Source organism: Lathamus discolor, chromosome 2 (genome assembly GCF_037157495.1).
Source record: "Lathamus discolor isolate bLatDis1 chromosome 2, bLatDis1.hap1, whole genome shotgun sequence".
NCBI lineage: Eukaryota > Metazoa > Chordata > Aves > Psittaciformes > Psittacidae > Lathamus > Lathamus discolor.
Window position 1 is genome coordinate 18667209 of NC_088885.1, and position 16314 is coordinate 18683522.

At 42.2% G+C, this 16314-nt stretch overlaps 1 protein-coding gene across 6 annotated transcripts in view; it reads left to right on the forward strand.

The window, feature by feature from the left end:
• The first annotated feature begins 230 nt into the window (after positions 1-230).
• The window catches only part of PLCL2 (phospholipase C like 2), a 103736-nt gene continuing 87652 nt past the window's right edge, over positions 231-16314 (forward strand). For 2 of the 6 annotated variants that reach the window (XR_010609846.1, XM_065666021.1), the window contains exons 1-2: positions 232-630; positions 1319-1879. Coding sequence is in view for 4 of the 6 variants with exons in the window: in XM_065666021.1 (XP_065522093.1) it covers positions 1547-1879 (333 nt within the window). In the remaining 2 variants the exon portion in view is untranslated. Of the gene's footprint in view, positions 631-1146; positions 1880-16314 lie in introns of those variants that run through there. The other 4 variants (XR_010609847.1, XM_065666020.1, XM_065666018.1 and 1 more) reach the window with 4 other exon arrangements.

The window sequence follows — 16314 nt, forward strand, 5'->3', positions numbered from 1 at the left end:
GCGATGCCCCGCGCCAGCGCCCGGGTGAAGGGCGCGGGGCCGGAAGGGCCGGCGGGGCCGCCGTCCGGTGTGAGCCGAGCCCGGGGCGGGCGGGCGCGGTGCCGGAGAGCGGGCATTTTAGCGTTAGCCTGGGGCGGATACGTGGGGAGGGAGCGTGTGGAGGAATCCGCCGATAACCCCGGGGCGAGGGAAGGGGCCGGCCTGCCAGGACCGGGTCCTGCCCTCCGGCGGAGCTGCAGCGAGCTGCCGGAGGGGGGTGCTGGCGGCGGGGCCGCCCAATCCGCGCGGAGCCGGCCCCCGTGATTGGCAGCGGCGGCGGCGGCGGGGGGAGCCCGGCTCGGTTACTCTGCCTTCCCCGGAGAGTTTCTTATCGGGGGCGGTCGGCGCTGCCGCTCCCTTCAGCGCTGCCGGCGGATTCCCCCCTCGAGGCTGCTGCCGGGCGTTGAGCCGGGGGAGGCGGCAGCAGCAACAGCAGCAGAGAGCGAGGAAAGCAACCACATGAATCAGTTTCTCTCTGTATCCGGCTCCGGGCAGAGGCGGCGACCATAGCGGGGAGGAGGAGAGAGGGGGGAAAAGCGGCTACTGCAGCAGCGGCAGTAGCGGGGCTGGCCGTGCCACCTTGCCGCTGAGGTGGGTAGCGGGGACACAGCGGGCGGGTGGCCGTGGGGGGGACGCGCGGCGGGTACGGCTCGGGAGGGTGTGAGGGCTGGGGTGCTGCCGCCCGTGAGGCGGCTGGGTGGCGGCGGGCGGCGGGGAGGGCAGAAAAGTTGCCGATGGCGCCTGGGGGGTGCCCCCCGGGGCGGCGGCGTGCCTGCCGTTCCGCCCCTCCTCAACGCCGCGCGTGGCCGGAGCGGGGCTGCGGCGGGTCGTCCCCGGGGGGCATGGGACGGGCTTTTCCCCCGGGCGGGGGCCGGAGCCTTTGGGGCGTGTTGTTCGTCAAGTTCTCCTTGCGGTCCCGCTCGGATGCGCCGCGATTGCGGGTTTCGCTGTGAAACACGGGTGACAACACCGCCATGAACGCCGCTCTTGTTTTTGCTGGCTGAGCAGCCCGCGCGGCGCAGTTCCTCCGGTCCCTCTCGCATCTCCCCGCACCTCCCGCTGCCGCGCCGGGCCCCTCTCCCCGCCGCGGGGCTGCGCTCGGCGTGCGCCTGGTTCCCGCGCGGCTCTGAGCCGCGCCCGGGCCGCCGAGCCGCGATGCGCGGAGACCTCGCAGAGCCGCCGGTCCGCACGCGTGTCCGTGTGTCCGTAGGGAGCGCGCTGTCGTGCCGCGCTCCCGCCCGCCGCTCCGTGTCACGTTTCGTTTCTGTCCCTTGCCCAGGTGCCGGGGGAGCGGTGTTCGCCGAGGCGCAGCTCAGCCGTTTCTGTGCCCCCCGCCTGGAGGAGCAGCGCGGCCTCGGCTGCCAGATGTGCGGAGGGGAGAGACTTGTGCTCAAAATCCCCCCACGATCGTAAATACACGGAAAGCGGAAGAAGAGCCACCGCCGAGCAGCTGCAGGAGGAGGGGAGGGGGACAGCGGTATCGTTGCTGCCGTAGTCAGGGAGGCTGATGGCGGAGTTTGGCAGTGGTGGCAGTACCGCCGGCGGGGGGCTGCCTTCCTCCCCCGGGCCGGTCCAAGGGAAGGTGGCCTTCAAGGCAGGGGATGGGGAAGGAGGAGGAGACGGCGGAGGCGGTGGTGGCGGCGGCGGGAGATCCCGCTTTGACTGTGGTGGCAGCAGGGTCTCCAACGGGGACTGTGCCCTGGCGGGAGCCGGCGACCAGCCGGGATCGGCTCCTCCTGCAAGCCCGGAGTGCAGCAGCAGCAGCAAAGAGAAAGGATTTACCACCGGTCAGCAACGAGAAGGCAAACCCGGCATCCCCCGGAGGAGCAGCATAATTAAGGTAAGAGCACTTGCTCCTCCCCATCGGGGTCTTGCCTCTTTCTCTGTGACAGAGGCAGGGAGATGCGGGTGGTAGGTTTGGCTCACGGAGCCTTGGCTCCAGATCTTTTATTTTTTTCTTTTATTTTTTATTTCTTCATTTCGCTGTGGTGAGGAGACTTGATTTTTCCTTTGTCAGAAGTGGACAACCAGTGAGAGGATGGCTTTATACACATCCATGGTTGGGGTTTGGAGAGGGGGAAGATGTCATGTTATGAGGCTTATTAAAATAGAAGGCTCTAACTCCTGTTGGAGAAGGGCAGGGAAGCTAGCTGGCTTGTAAAGGGACAACATGGGCATCAGCCTGGCAGGGAGACATGGGTTAGATAGTATCCTTGTTATTTGGGATGCACCTGTGCAGAGCAATTTTGTGGCTCCATTGGCTTGTGTGCATGACAGGCACACAGCAGGTGATGAGAGATTCTGGATCTCATTGGGCTGGGGGTGGGAGAAGGTAGGGTAGAGAGCGTTCTTCTTGTTGAAAGTGACAGCGCATTTAACAGTAGGCTATGTTGTACTTCACCTATAGAAACATCTTTATCCTTAGCTATGCATATTCTGAATGCTAATGCTTCAGCTTGAAAAGTAGGGGGAGCATCAGTGGTGGAATGTAGATAAAAAGGAATGGGTTTGTTTTTTTAATGCAGTTTTTTATACAGATATAGTTGTTTCCTTTCCTTAAATCCATGGTTCCTGAGATGACACTTCGTCTTGGGTTACCTTTCCCCAGCTCCAATGAAAAGGTTGAGAGAACATAAAGAAATTACTCCATTGGTATAATGACTGTACTAGCTGTAAAATGAAGCACAACTTCAAGTACATAAGAACTGAGTTTAATCAAGGTCAGCTAGGTCAAAATCAAGCTAGATTTGTTGTCTTCTTAGATGTTTATACGCCTTCAAATAAACTGTGATGGGTTGACCTTGGCTGGTGCCCGGTCCCCACCAGAGCCTCTCTATCATACCCCCTCCTCAGCTGGACAGGGGAGAGAAAATGAAACAAAAGGCTTGTAGGTCAAGACAAAGACTGGGAATCATCCAGTAATTATTGACACAGGCAAACCAGACTCGACTTGGGGAAATTAGTTTAATTTATTGCCAATAAATCAGAGTAGGATAATGAGAAATAAAACCAAATCTTAACTTCCCCTCCCCCCCCCCCCCAAAAAAAAAAGGAAAACCCCAAACACAAAACTTCTTCCCCACCCCACTTCTTAGGCTTAACTTTACCCCCAAATTCTCCATCTCCCCCTGCCAGTGGCACAGGGGAGATGAGAAATGGGGGTTGTGGTCTGCTTGTCACACGTTTTCTCTGCCACTCCTTCTTTCTCAGGGGGAGGACTCCTCCCACTCTTCCCCAGCTCCAGTGTGGGTTCCCTCCTATGTGAGACAGGCCTCCGTGAACTTCTCCAATGTGAGTCCTTCACACAGGCTGCAGTTCTTCACAAACTGCTCTAGTGTGGGTGCCCCATAGGGTCACAAGTCCTGCACCAAACCTGCTCCAGCGCAGGCTTCTCTGCCCATGGGGAAGGGGTCACAGCCTCCTTTGGGAATCCTCTTGATCCAGTGTGGGGTCCTCCAGGGGCTGCAGGTGGAGATCTGCTCCTTATAGACTTCCAAGGGCTGCAGGGGCACAGCTGCCTCACCATGGTCTGCACCAGGATCTGCTCCATGGGCTGCGGGGGAATCTCTGCTCCAGTGCCTGGAGCGCCTTCCTCTTCCTGCTACTTTTTCACTGACCTTGTTGTCTGCAGAGTTGGCTCTCTCCTGTATTCTCACTCCTCATTCTGACTGCTGTTTTCACAGCAGTTTTTTCCTCTTCTTAACTGTGGTATCCCCGAGGCAGTAGCATTGGGCTCGGCATTGGCCAGCAGTGGGTCCATCTTGGAGCTGGCTGACATTGCTTCTCTTGGCGCAGGGAAAGCTTCTAGCAGATTCTCACAGAAGCCACCCCTGTAGCCCCCATGCTACCAAAACCTTGCCACATAAACCCAGTACATTCCATGCCTCACCTCTTTGAATTGCATATTTAGAACTACCATTAAAATCTGCATCCATCACACAGTCTGTAGAAACTTAAGTCACATCTACACGAAAAGAATTCCCTATACCAAAATCAGAACAATGCCATCACAGCACTGAACAAATGCAGACAGTTTACACATCCCAATCCACTCTTTGTCACTTCACCTCAAGTAGAATAACAAATGGCCCATGATGGTTTTGCTCTCTAACATTGTTAGGTCCATGTTTTGCCTGTTACCTCTGTCCTGTTGGCTGGATGATAGAAAAATGTGTGGAAATCCAAGACTAGTAGTGTATCTCAAGTTGTGTTACTGTCTCCTGGACCTTTCTGTAAAAACCAAGGGGAGAACAAGGGCAGGCAGCGCTGGAACGCATTTGACAGCCTGCACCCACCCTTCCTGTTAGAGCTCTAGTGCTGGGCGTGTATGTTTGTGTGTGCGTGAAAGAAATTACAGCAACAGACTAGGGGCAGTTGGGCTTGGTGTTGGAGTAACTTCATGTTTACTAGATTTGTCAGTGATTTTTTTTACAGGCCTAATGTTTTCCTAACAGTTTTGTTTCTCTGTGGTAGCCCAAGTAAGATACTAGTGTTGTTTGCAGTGCATATCATGCCATCACACTACTTTGTAGTGTATGATTTGATTATATAGCAACCTTCTGCCTCTCTGGAGACTAAACAAGGATACAATACCTAGGGATTCATGATATAGTAAGATCAAGAAGCATGAGATAAGGAAATATGTTTTGGATTATATTTCGCAAATACCTAAGTCGACGTTTGTAGTTTCTACACAAATGATAGCGTTTTGTAATATAAAATTATTCAACTTTCTGGTATTATTACTCATGAATGTCATTTTGCAAATGTGAACAGTAATCTGTTTAGCTGCCAAGAACTGATTACTGCACCTTTGTGTTACCGTTTGGATAATTATGACATGAGTGGAAAAAACCTTACAATGCTCTATTTAAAGTTATGTGATCCATATTTATTTTATATATGACTGTTTTAATACTTCTGGGAAAAATCACTTCACATGTACTGAATATTCTTCAGCCTGCTTAGTTCAGCAGTTCAGAGGTAGTTTGAATCTGGTTGTGTAGGTGCCTTCTTTTCAATATGAAACTTCTTGGAATATCTGGCATGAGTAGTAAACCTTTAGACGCTTTTTGTTACCTGCTCTTGCAGAGGACTAGTCTGAAAAACAGAGTAGAAAAGTAATATATAACCTATTTTTGGAAAATGTTCCTAGAGTTTTAGTAACATGCATCAGTGATGTAAAACTGCTCTTAAAGAAGATGTAGAGTAACCTCAGGGAACAGGTCTGTCCCATCCAGATGCAGATTTCTTACGCTTCATTCAAAACACAGCATTGTTGGTCTGTAAAATGCATGTTTATAGAATATCCAATACTTTAAATGTTTTGCCTGCTGATTACTTGTAGGCTTTTGAGTCACAAACAGACAACTGATGTTTGAATAATAGGTCCAGTTGAGATTAAATTCTTTAGAACCCCATGTTTGTGCATGAGAATCAGGAGCACAGAGACATTTTATTTTGGTTTTAGTCTGTGCTTTCATTGGTTGTCTATTTTCATAACTCCTCAGAGCAGTTGCTGCCCTTTTTCCCTTTCCTTTCTTACTTGCAGTATCTGTTCTTTCTTTTTTTCCCTGGTTCCATATTTTTCTTTCTATTTCTATTTTGTGCACCTGCATCATTTTGGATTTTTCTTTCATGCTTGGTACTAGAGGATATCCTCTTCAAGGCTGAAGTGTCATCTAGCATGATGACAGGTGGTAGGGCCGCTATTACTGGGAAAGCTAATATGATCTTCATACCATGGTAGTTTACTTTTCACTCTTGTGTGTATAAGCTGTGTTTAGGCTGAAAGTGTTAAAGCTTGTACTCTTCCTCTGTAGCAATTTTAATGGAATAGTCTATTTCATTGTTTACCTTTGCTGAGCCAGATTTGAGAGCTGGGGACCGCATTTCTGTGTTTACAGAGACCTTTTCACTTTCTGTTTCTTTCTGCCTGTATTCTTGAGATTTTGTATGTTTCAGAGGTGGTAGTGACAATGCATCGTGCATTCATTAAGAGATTAGGCTCTTCAGATACTTGATTTGTGGATTAATTTATGTACCACTTACTGGTATGTAATGTTTCTTTTGGTCACTGTTTTGTTTTACCATAATATTTTCCTTCCTGCAACTAACTATGGTATCCTATAATTTCCTATAACAGTTCCTTTAATAGTCTGTAAAATGAGCTTACAGTGAGTCCATCTTGCAGTTCAGAGTGGATTTGAGCATCCTGTGAACTTCTCTTGGCTATTCTCAAGTTGGCAGTGAGGTTTCTTTGTTTTTATGTGAGGTTCCTCTGCATCTTTCTTAAAGAGACTTGGACGGGGTAGGACTTTGAGAATCCTTAAGGCAGCAAATGACTTGTGGTGTGTATGTTTCCTCAGAGTTGCTTGCTCCCAGGAGTCTCCAAGAAATGCTTACAGAACCTCACAGTTTGTCAAAACTATAGACCTAGACAGAAAGAGATCCAGTGGGATAAATATGTCTTTGTTAGGAGAGGTGTTGCAGTAATAAAATGAGAAAAGATACACTTATGAGAGACTGCAGTTATTTAGGAAGACAACAAAGAGAAATAAATGGAGAAAGGTGGTTTGGCATTTTGTGACCAGGAGTGTTCTTAGCTATATGTGTCTGGAAGCAAAGTCCAGGGTTTTTGCATAAAAGAATACTGATCTCAGTGTCAATAAACTTACTGGCTGATAACTTAAACAAATTTGTATCTCCATTTTATTCTGGGTGTAAACTAGTGCTTTTTGTGAAGTCATGAACCTGCTAAGCGTTGGAAGCTCCTAAGTTTCAAAGTCTGTGAGAAGAGAGGAACCAAATGTAGCAGGTGTATATTCTAAGGTATAATTTTCAGTAGAGCTTTGCTTTGGAAACTAAACATTTGTATATCTGTGTCTTTCTGTGATGGAGGAATTATACAGCATATGCATCAAGATCTTGTTTCTTATTAAAATACCAGCATACGGTATTATCTTATCAGTCTTTTATGATTTCTGGTTCATACTGTATTCCTGTTTGTATCAGGTGTAAAAAATAGAAATGTGGAGAACCTTATGCAGTATTTTTATCACTGTGATTGTTTTAGAGGCGTTAATAAAGCGTTTTGCATTCACAGTAAACGCTAAAGTAGTATTTTCAGTAGACCTATGTTCTCTCTGCTCCTGAATGACCTTAGCCACAACGGCACATTACCAAGTCTTCATGGAGAACCAGGCATAGATCATAAACATCTAGCTTCCATCTAAAAGGATATAAAGAACTTAGATTGCTGGAATCAGTTTAAAATATATGAAATTACCTGATTTTCAGTCATCTCTCATGTGTGGAAAGAACCCTGGGTAATGATGCTGTTGTGATATTTATACATACATGCATTTGTGCCCAATACCTTTCAGATGTGCTAGGCATTTTCAAGTAAACTTGATTGAGCAGTCACAGATTCAGAGGTGCTAAGGCTCCCTAAGTTGAAAGAAAACAGCCATATAGAGGAAGGAAGGAGAAAAAAAACCTAACATGTACTTTCTTTCTTCATGCCTGTTCCCCATGGAAACAAAACAGCATCAGCTGAATTCTTCTTAGTTACAGAAATCTGTGTGGAAAAAAGACATGAATGTCCCAACAATAGAAGATGTCTTGCTCAGAGCACCCGTACTAATTGACACTAAAATTGGCACCACAATAAAGCCTATATTTAGGAAACAAGGCTGTGACAGTTGAGCTACTCCTACGTCTTACCTTGGGCAGGCTTTCAACTAGACAACCGAAGTGTAGATTTTTCTGAGGAGCTGTTTTTGGATTTGTTTCATTTGTTTGTTTCTTAGTTTCTTCTTGTTGATGTATTGTAGATCTTTCTCATCTCTTTGGTTTGTCAGATAGTGTGAGAGATCTGCTAAGTGCAGCTCCATAAATCCTTTTAGAGGATGCTTTCTTTTTGATCTGTGGATTCTCAGCTAGAGTGTAGAAGGTTATTGGTACCTTTTAGTATTTGCATTCTTCCTTCATCCGCTACTACTTATTGTGTACTGGCTTCCTAATTTTTAAAAATATAATCTCTATTTTAAAACAATACAGAACACCATATAGTATGTGTTCCTAAATATTTTTTTTTTTCTGTCATAGCAAAGCTGTAAACCTTAGGTATTTGTATATAGTGTTGTATATATGTATTAGACCCATATATCAGGCAGTTTACTACTTGTTAACAGTGACACTGCGCTATGTCACAGCCACTAGGTGGATACATGAGGATACTTGCTTCACCCAAGCCCAGTATGTAATTTAGTTAGCTTATGTACTATAGCCCATGAAGATAAGGTATTTTTGCCAAAAGATGTTTGAAGCAGGATCTTAATTTGGATCATCTGAACTTCTCTGACTTCTCTTCTGGAAGAGCTTGCATGTCTGTTTCTGTTGACTGGATAAAGACTTTGGCTAGTGTGAATAATAGCACTTCTTCACCCCCTCCACCCCCAGATCCTTAGGATTCCACCAAAAATGTTCCGCCTGTTCAGTGGTGAAAAAATAATTAATGTAATTTAAAATCATTATGAATACCTGATGAGATTTCTTTAATGCCTATTATCAGGCTTGATCAAAGATAGGACAAGTAGTTTAGCCTTTTTTTAAACTAGGAATTAGAGCAGTGGTCTACTACCCCTGGCTCACAGGTAATACGTTGCTCCCATGATTTGTTTGAATTAATGGAAGATTAAAACATTTAAACTGAGACTGACAGGACAAGTTAATTGCATAGTTCCCCAGCCTTTGCTGGTCCATGGATGATACTGACAGTGATCTTTGTTTTATTCCCACTGACTGTTAAAAAAATCCCTCAAATAAGATTTGCTGGTTGTCTGTGGGCCAGATTAAGTTAAAACACATGTTATGATACTGGAACATTGACTCTAAAATATTTATCTTTGCACACAAATGTGGGATTGTGTTCAAAATTCAGAAATAGACTAAATCTAAGTAGAGTCGGAGGTAGATTTTGGGGGAAGAAAGGTGTATAATAATTTATGTTAAACATGTGGAAAAGAGGAAAATATGGTGAAAAGCAGCATCATATGCGTATTGTTCGAAAACAGGGCTGGAAGAGACCTCAAGAGGTCAGTCTACTCTACTCCACTGCTCTGCTACAGGATTAACTGTTAATAAATTTCAGCATGATGCTCTTTGTGTTTTAATCACCTTTTGTTTGTGATCCTTCTGTACAGCACTGCTGGCTGATTATTCCTTTTTGGGTATGGGCAAAAGCAATCATCTGCATGGAGTTTAAAAGCTTGTACTTGTCCTACTGACTGCATTCTAATTATTTCAGATCACATCTTCAATTTGTCAGGTTCTTCCTGATTTTAACTTATTTTCTAGAATGCCTGTATATAGCTTTTCCATCTTCAGGTGAACAGCCAGTTTTAAATATGCTGTCATTTCCATCATACAGGGATACATGATTTTTTTGTTGTTGTTAAATTACTGTAGTTCATGGGTTTTAAATGTAAGTTCAAATTATATACTCCATGTTGAAGATAAAAATCAGTTATTTTTATTCATTACAGCCTGTAACCTGAACAGTGTTATGTTGCAGAGTCTAATTCAGAAATACCATTTATGAGAAAATGTCTTTCCTTCTAGTATGTTAAAATAATATTAAGTACAAATTCATAAAATACTTAAATTGGTTGCAGTATTGGCATAAAAAAGGGCTCTTTGGAAGGGGTGGCTTGTTTGTCTTTAAGGAGAGTAAGTAGCAAGTGTCCTCCTTGCTTTTCACTTGTGCTTATGAAGACTTACTGTTTTACTCTTGATTTTCACACCTGGCATGCCTTTAAGAATGGAGTAGTGCCATCACTGTACTTTCTTCTCCCTGCTGTAGAAGATGTATGAAGCAATCCTTCGGAAGGATATGTTGCCTATTCTCTTGACTGCAGTACATCTCTTAGTTTCTTGCTTAAGTTGTTCCTTTTCAAGAGCTCTCAGTATAGGCTTACTTGTCCCTTGCATGCCTGAGTTCACCCACCTCTTCCCTCCTAGACCTTGACTTCACAAAACACTGAAGTTCAAGACAGTGAGGAGTGCAACGCAGCATGTGACTGGAAATCGCAGTACTGAGGCTCACTGTTAACTGGTGCAGCCTTGGGAAAGTTAAATAATTCTGGTTCATTTCTGCCTCTCCTGGGATTCCTTTTAATGCCATTTGACCCTTTGGAATAAGTAATAAAATATCCCTGAGTACTTCAGATTGTGTACTGTGTTCAGTGATCTTTTGGGATACCAAACATTCATATTCTGGACATTGTAGTATGGAGTTCATAAGTGCAGGCAGACAGGAAGTGCCTTTAAGCAAACAAACAAGCAAAATCCTTTTCAGAGTAGTGGCTGAGAGTCTAATCAAATGAAAAATATAAAATAACAAGATATTAACCTGGATTTCCAAATTTACTGTAAAAATACTTTAATAAAGGGAACTTATTTGTGGGTTTTATTTTGATGCGAGAAACAAGACCCGCTTAACGTGACAGGTACCTTCCCCCAGTAAAAGGTTATACTCCCAATAGAATGCCCCCATGCTTCCCCCGTAAGGGGGCAAAACTCCCAACTGGGGTAAAGAACCCCTTAACATGACAGCACCTTACAACTATATATTGGATAATCTATATTATTCACATTGATACATGCACATTAGTGTCATGATACCTAATACCTTTGCTGAAATTACTGTAAGTATTTTGATATTTCCTCTAAATTATGACATAATCAGTATTTTACAAGAAAAAGAACCAGTTCTGGTTTGCTAGAAAGCATTTCCACAGAATTTTCAAGTTCCTTTCGTAGCTGGGCTTCTGCGATTATAGCCTTCTGTGGCTATGATTTCTTTTTTCTTTCCCTATTTTCATTTGTTTGATTTGTTCCCCTCCTTCTTACCAGCATTACTGTTTTGCCTTCGCTAAAAAAGATAGAGCACTGTAAGGTTCTGTGCATGCTTTGACGTGTTAGCATTCATGTACGTAAGCATATCCCCATCCGGTACTGCCCTTTTTAGTGTAGGATAGGAGAGGAAGAATGATTCTGAAATTCTGGTTTTTGTTTTGTGGTATGATGGAAAGTCTTGGATGCTTTATGTATTTTATTGCCTAGTTCCTGATGGCAAAAGTGTTTGATTTTGTCAACTGCTTACTGTAACTGCATTCCTTAAAATAAAGTGTAAATGACTATTTAAAATAAATAAATCATTGTTTAATTCTTAGTGTTATTAAAGTGCAATTTGGACTAAGAGGACAGAAATTCAGTTCACTGTCAAAGCTTTTGTTCCTTTATGTTATTGCAGGTGTTTTTATGATAGGCAGTTGTTTATTGCATTTAGTCAATTCTTGTAAACCCTTACAGGAGCAATTGTTTAAAAAAACCAAGCAAGACAGCAACTGTGTATACTCTATCATGCTTTGGTAAATTAGAAGCAGAGTAAGTATCTTTCGTGTACATGATTTGCTGTAGTAATATTTATATTCAGTACAGTATTTGTTTTTTTTCAAATAAGATACGTTTTTGCTACATAAGACAGGAAAACATCGGTAATAGTTGGAAATAAATCACTTCAGGGAATAATGAATCAGTTGAAATGTATTTTGCCATTTACAAAGAATTGTCACTAAAGCAGTTTTTTTTAGATATGTTGGTAGCAGATTGTTGCAAAGAACATTTCCAGTCTGAATCCTAGAGTTAAAAACTAATATTTATGTGAAATGAGAATGCATTTAGTTATGGTACATTACTACCACATAGTGGAGAAAGTAGAGCAGATGTAACTACTTTTGAGTTCAGATAGTATTATATTTTTTTTTGCTTTTGAAGAACCCCCAAGAACATTTTATGGCTTACTTGGAGGTACTTCATTTGTTAGACTCCAGTTCTTTATTTTCTCTTTGTTCTCCCCAGTTGTAGTAGTTGCAGTGATACATCTCATGAGCATTGTTTGAGGTTGACAAGGTTGACACTTTTCAGCTTTATTTGCTCCTCATCTTAAATAACATGTACCATGTGCCTTGTGTTTGGTCCTTCTTCTTTGTATGGGCAGCCTGACTTGGAATCTGCTCTAAGAGTAGTGGTATAGCGTACAGGCAATGAGTGCTTTTAGTTGTGAGTGGTGTCTTCTGGTTTTTTGTGGATTTAGAAATGAGGCCCTTTAAGAATTTGTAATGTTATGCTTTTACTGTCCTGCTTGGCCTGGTTCTGATTTGTGTCACCTTGTCTCATGTGTCACTCTCTCTGTTTGTCCCTCCCCTTCTTTGGTCTCTCCCCATCCCTCGTACACCCTGGGTTTTCTGCTTCAGTAGCAGAGACCACAGATTGGCTGTATTCTGCTTTTCTTCTTTAACAGCTAGTGGAGATCCTTCTATTTCCAGCAAAGCACTAGAACTGAGCAGAGCCTTCCGCAAGAGTTCAAGTCTGCTTGCAAATCCCCCAAAAGGAGTAACAAAAAGGGAGTACAGATTCCTATGCAAGGCTGTCAGCCTTCACAATGGGGTGAAGTCCCTCAGGGTTTGAGGTCTGAACCTATGGTGAAGGCTGAATGCACAGCTTAGGGTAGATGAATCTGTTTCCCTCAGTCTTCAGAAGTTGCCAGCCCTTGTGAATTTAAGAAAGGCTGCCAGGGTCAGACCAGAAGTCCATTTGGCTCATTAGCTTGCCTCCAACAGCAACTGCTATGAGAAGGAAGAACAGAAAAAGCCTCCTTTCCTAACATCTGCTCCTGGCCTGTAAGTGACTTGGAGCTAAAGCCCAGTGTGACTTCTGTAGGCTTTTCACTGCTGTAATGTGCTTGTGGCAGCTTCTTAACTATGTGTTATGTGAAGAAGTCTTTTTCTGCCTGGTTGTACCTGACAGGTACTTAATTGTTTACCAGCTATCCCCTGGTTCTTGTGTTAGAAGAACACTTTCAAGTTACCTGTATCTTGAAGACTAGAGAAGGGTGTTCCTCACATTTACTTTTTGTCTTCTTGTTTTGTTTGGTTTTGTTCCCAGGCTAAAGAATCTGAATGTATTTAGTTGTTCCACCTCTTCAAGCTTTTCTGTGCTTTTCAAAATTCTGTTGCCCTTTTATGTACTTTTTCCTTCTGTTCTATATATATATTTTTTTTTTTTTTTTTTTTTTTTTGCAATGTGGGACTAAAATGCTGTTCTGAGTATGTGCCAGTTAATTATGCCCCTATGGCATAATGAAGGTTTAGCAATATTGTGATGCTGAGGTGGATTGTAATATATTTATTTTTAGTGTTGTCATCAAAGATTTAAATGGTATCACTGTCACTAATTGGCAATGGGAGAGTGCTGTTAAAACCTTTGACTAAATATTTAAAACCTCTCTTTGAAGACCCGTGTAAGGATGCTGGTGATGATGCTTGTGTTGGAAGTGGCTGGCATTAACATCTTCGCAGGAGATGGAAGTTCTGTTAGAAATCTTTTAGCATGTTATAAAGACTTTGTGGTGCTGGTGACACACAAATTGCTGATCAGTGCATCTAGCTCCTAGGTATAGTCAAGTACGTTTGTTTGCCTAGTAACAGAATGAAATGGCATGGACATTGCATAAAGCTGAAAAATATAGCACTAATAAAAGTGCTTTCCTTTTATAGTAAGCTGTTAAATGTGAAAGAGGAAGGACTTTGTTTTTGTAAATGCAGTCTGAGTATTTTGGATGTCCTAGATTTTTTTGTTTTACAGTTCTTGCCCAACACTCTTGTTAATGGATTGTTTTATTCAATCTTGTACTTCTTTTGCTTTTGTAATTTGTGAGGCTGTTCAGGATGCCCATATCAGAGTCCAGAACAGCAAAGAAGGCATTTCTGGTCTTTAGTAAACTCAGACAAAGTATAACAATGAGACTAGATAACTTACTGAAAAACATCTAACATTACACCTCAGAGAAGAATTCATCTGAGGGTTAAACTGGTTATTACATGGTTACAGTAACAAATGAAGGATAAAAATAACTGGAAGCTTTTAGGTCCCACGAGATTGCTACAACAGCATTATTTTGGAAGGAAATCCCAACACTTTGTCCCTTCAGCTGTTGAAAGTAGAAATGGTGTGAGGAGTCTGTCAGGATGCGGTCCCTTAGTTTTTCCTAGGATAATTCCCCCACCCCACCCCCCCTTCTTATTCTCCTTTCTTTCTGCTTTGAGGAGAAGAATTTTTTTTATTTTTTTCTTTTTTTACTTTTTCAAAACTTTCTGGCTAGGAAAAAGTAAACTAGGAAGGAGAGTGATTCCTGTTAGCCTGTTCCTTCTCAGCCAGGTTGACGGAGAAGACACTTTTGTTATTCCTGAGTTCCTAAGGATTCTGGAATCCTCATGCTTTTGTGTGTCCACTTTGTGACAAAATCTAGTACCTGACTCATAGTTTCTGAGTATTACTTTGAGCAGTGTTATCATTGCTTGATTCTTAACTTTAAAAGTTTCAGGTAATTCTGCTTCTTGTTTTTAAAAGTCTGATTATGTGCTTGTTTGTTTCTTGTTCTTTGAAAATGACACTCTGTTGGGGTAACAGGAATAGAACATGACATAGATTTAAATTGTTTTACATGTGGAAATAAATATTTCTGTCCATAAATATTGAACTTCAGCTCTCAAAATAGTAGTTGCTCCTGCCTTGCCAGGAGAAAACTGATCCTGGTAACTGCTGATGAATTTTTATATTAACCAGAAATCACAGCTCAAATGCATGCTCTCAGAGTGCTCAGCTGCAGCAGTATTTTTTTTTTGTTCCACATCTGATTTGAAATTCAACTCTGTCCTTAATGGATACATAAAATTTACTATAATCATTTTGAGGGGGAGGTAAGTGGGATTAAAAAAGAGCTTGTGATTAAAGCTTTGGCCTCTAAAAAAGTATTTACAAGATTAACCACTTCCTACAGACCTAAGAATCTTGAATTAATTTTATTTAGAAAAAAATAGATTCTGTATTTGGTCTGCAAACAATCCCCAATGAAGTAAATAACTACTTTTTTAATTCATTTCAGGTCTTTATCACTTTTTCTGGTGAATTTAGTAAAATTCCATTATGGAATGCCACTAACTAAATGCATCTTTTGCCAAGAAAACATACCACCTTGTTGTTTAACATGGTGCCACCATGAAATAGGTTTTATATTAATTCAGTGGATGCTCAGAGTACTTTATCAAATAGTACCTGAGGTGTTGGAGAAATAAGATTTTTCTGATGTGTTCTGTTAAAGTACAGCATAGCTGTTAAATGTTTAAAAAGATTTGTATAAAATAAATACAAGTGAAATTATTTGGTATATAAAACAGAAATGCAGAGCAACATCATCTTTTTTTCTGTTCGGTTCGGAACCTTACCCGTTTCTGCCGTGTCACTAGAGCTTGCAAGAGTCAAATTTGATTGTGGTGAAAGCTACTCCTTACTATTTTTTTTTCTTTACTACTTAGAATATTTAGAATACAGCTATGTATTCTAGAAATGTACAACTCTTCCTTATTTTAATTTTGTGATGTCCATCCCTTACTGTGCTTGGTGGGAGTAAGTCATGGGCTTCTACTGCAAACTTCTTGCCTAGCAGACATGGCTGACAAACTTAGAGGTCCTTGCAGGATGATGTAAACAGTATTGGTCTTGAACTGATCAGGTGATAATGTCGTTTAAAGGCCTTCTTAACCTTCTGTGTCCTTGAATGCCGATTGTGTTCAGGATAAGCCCAGTATTACTGAACATTCCTGTCTATGAAGTTCACTTGCAATAAGTTCTTATGGAAAGAAAGTTTTTTGGGACTCCCCAGCTGAATTTTCTTTCTTTGTTGATACCTCAGTTGCTTAAAACAGTGTGTACTCTTTTACTTACTTCAGATGTCCTTTTCTTTGGTTTAACTGTAATGAAACCCTTTGCGATAAAGTGTATGAAGTTCATGTTTTGCGTTCTTATTATGTTAACAGTACTGTCTAAACTTAATCAGAGATTGAGGACTTGACTTGTGATTTTTGAACTTTTTTTTTTTATAGTAAGACATGAAAATTAATGTATTGGTTTGCTTTCATTGGTCTTTGTGACATAAGACATCTTGCACGTGTGCCATAGTTTCCAAATATGGACATAAAATGTATGAATACGTATAAAATTCAAGTGAACTTGGAGATTCTGAGATCTAAATATCCATAAAGGCTTTAAGAAAACACCTAGTATTGTTGCCATAACATTCTGAAAACCAGATAACGTTAAATGATAAAACATGATAGTGATAAACCATTCTACTTTCCATCTATTTACATA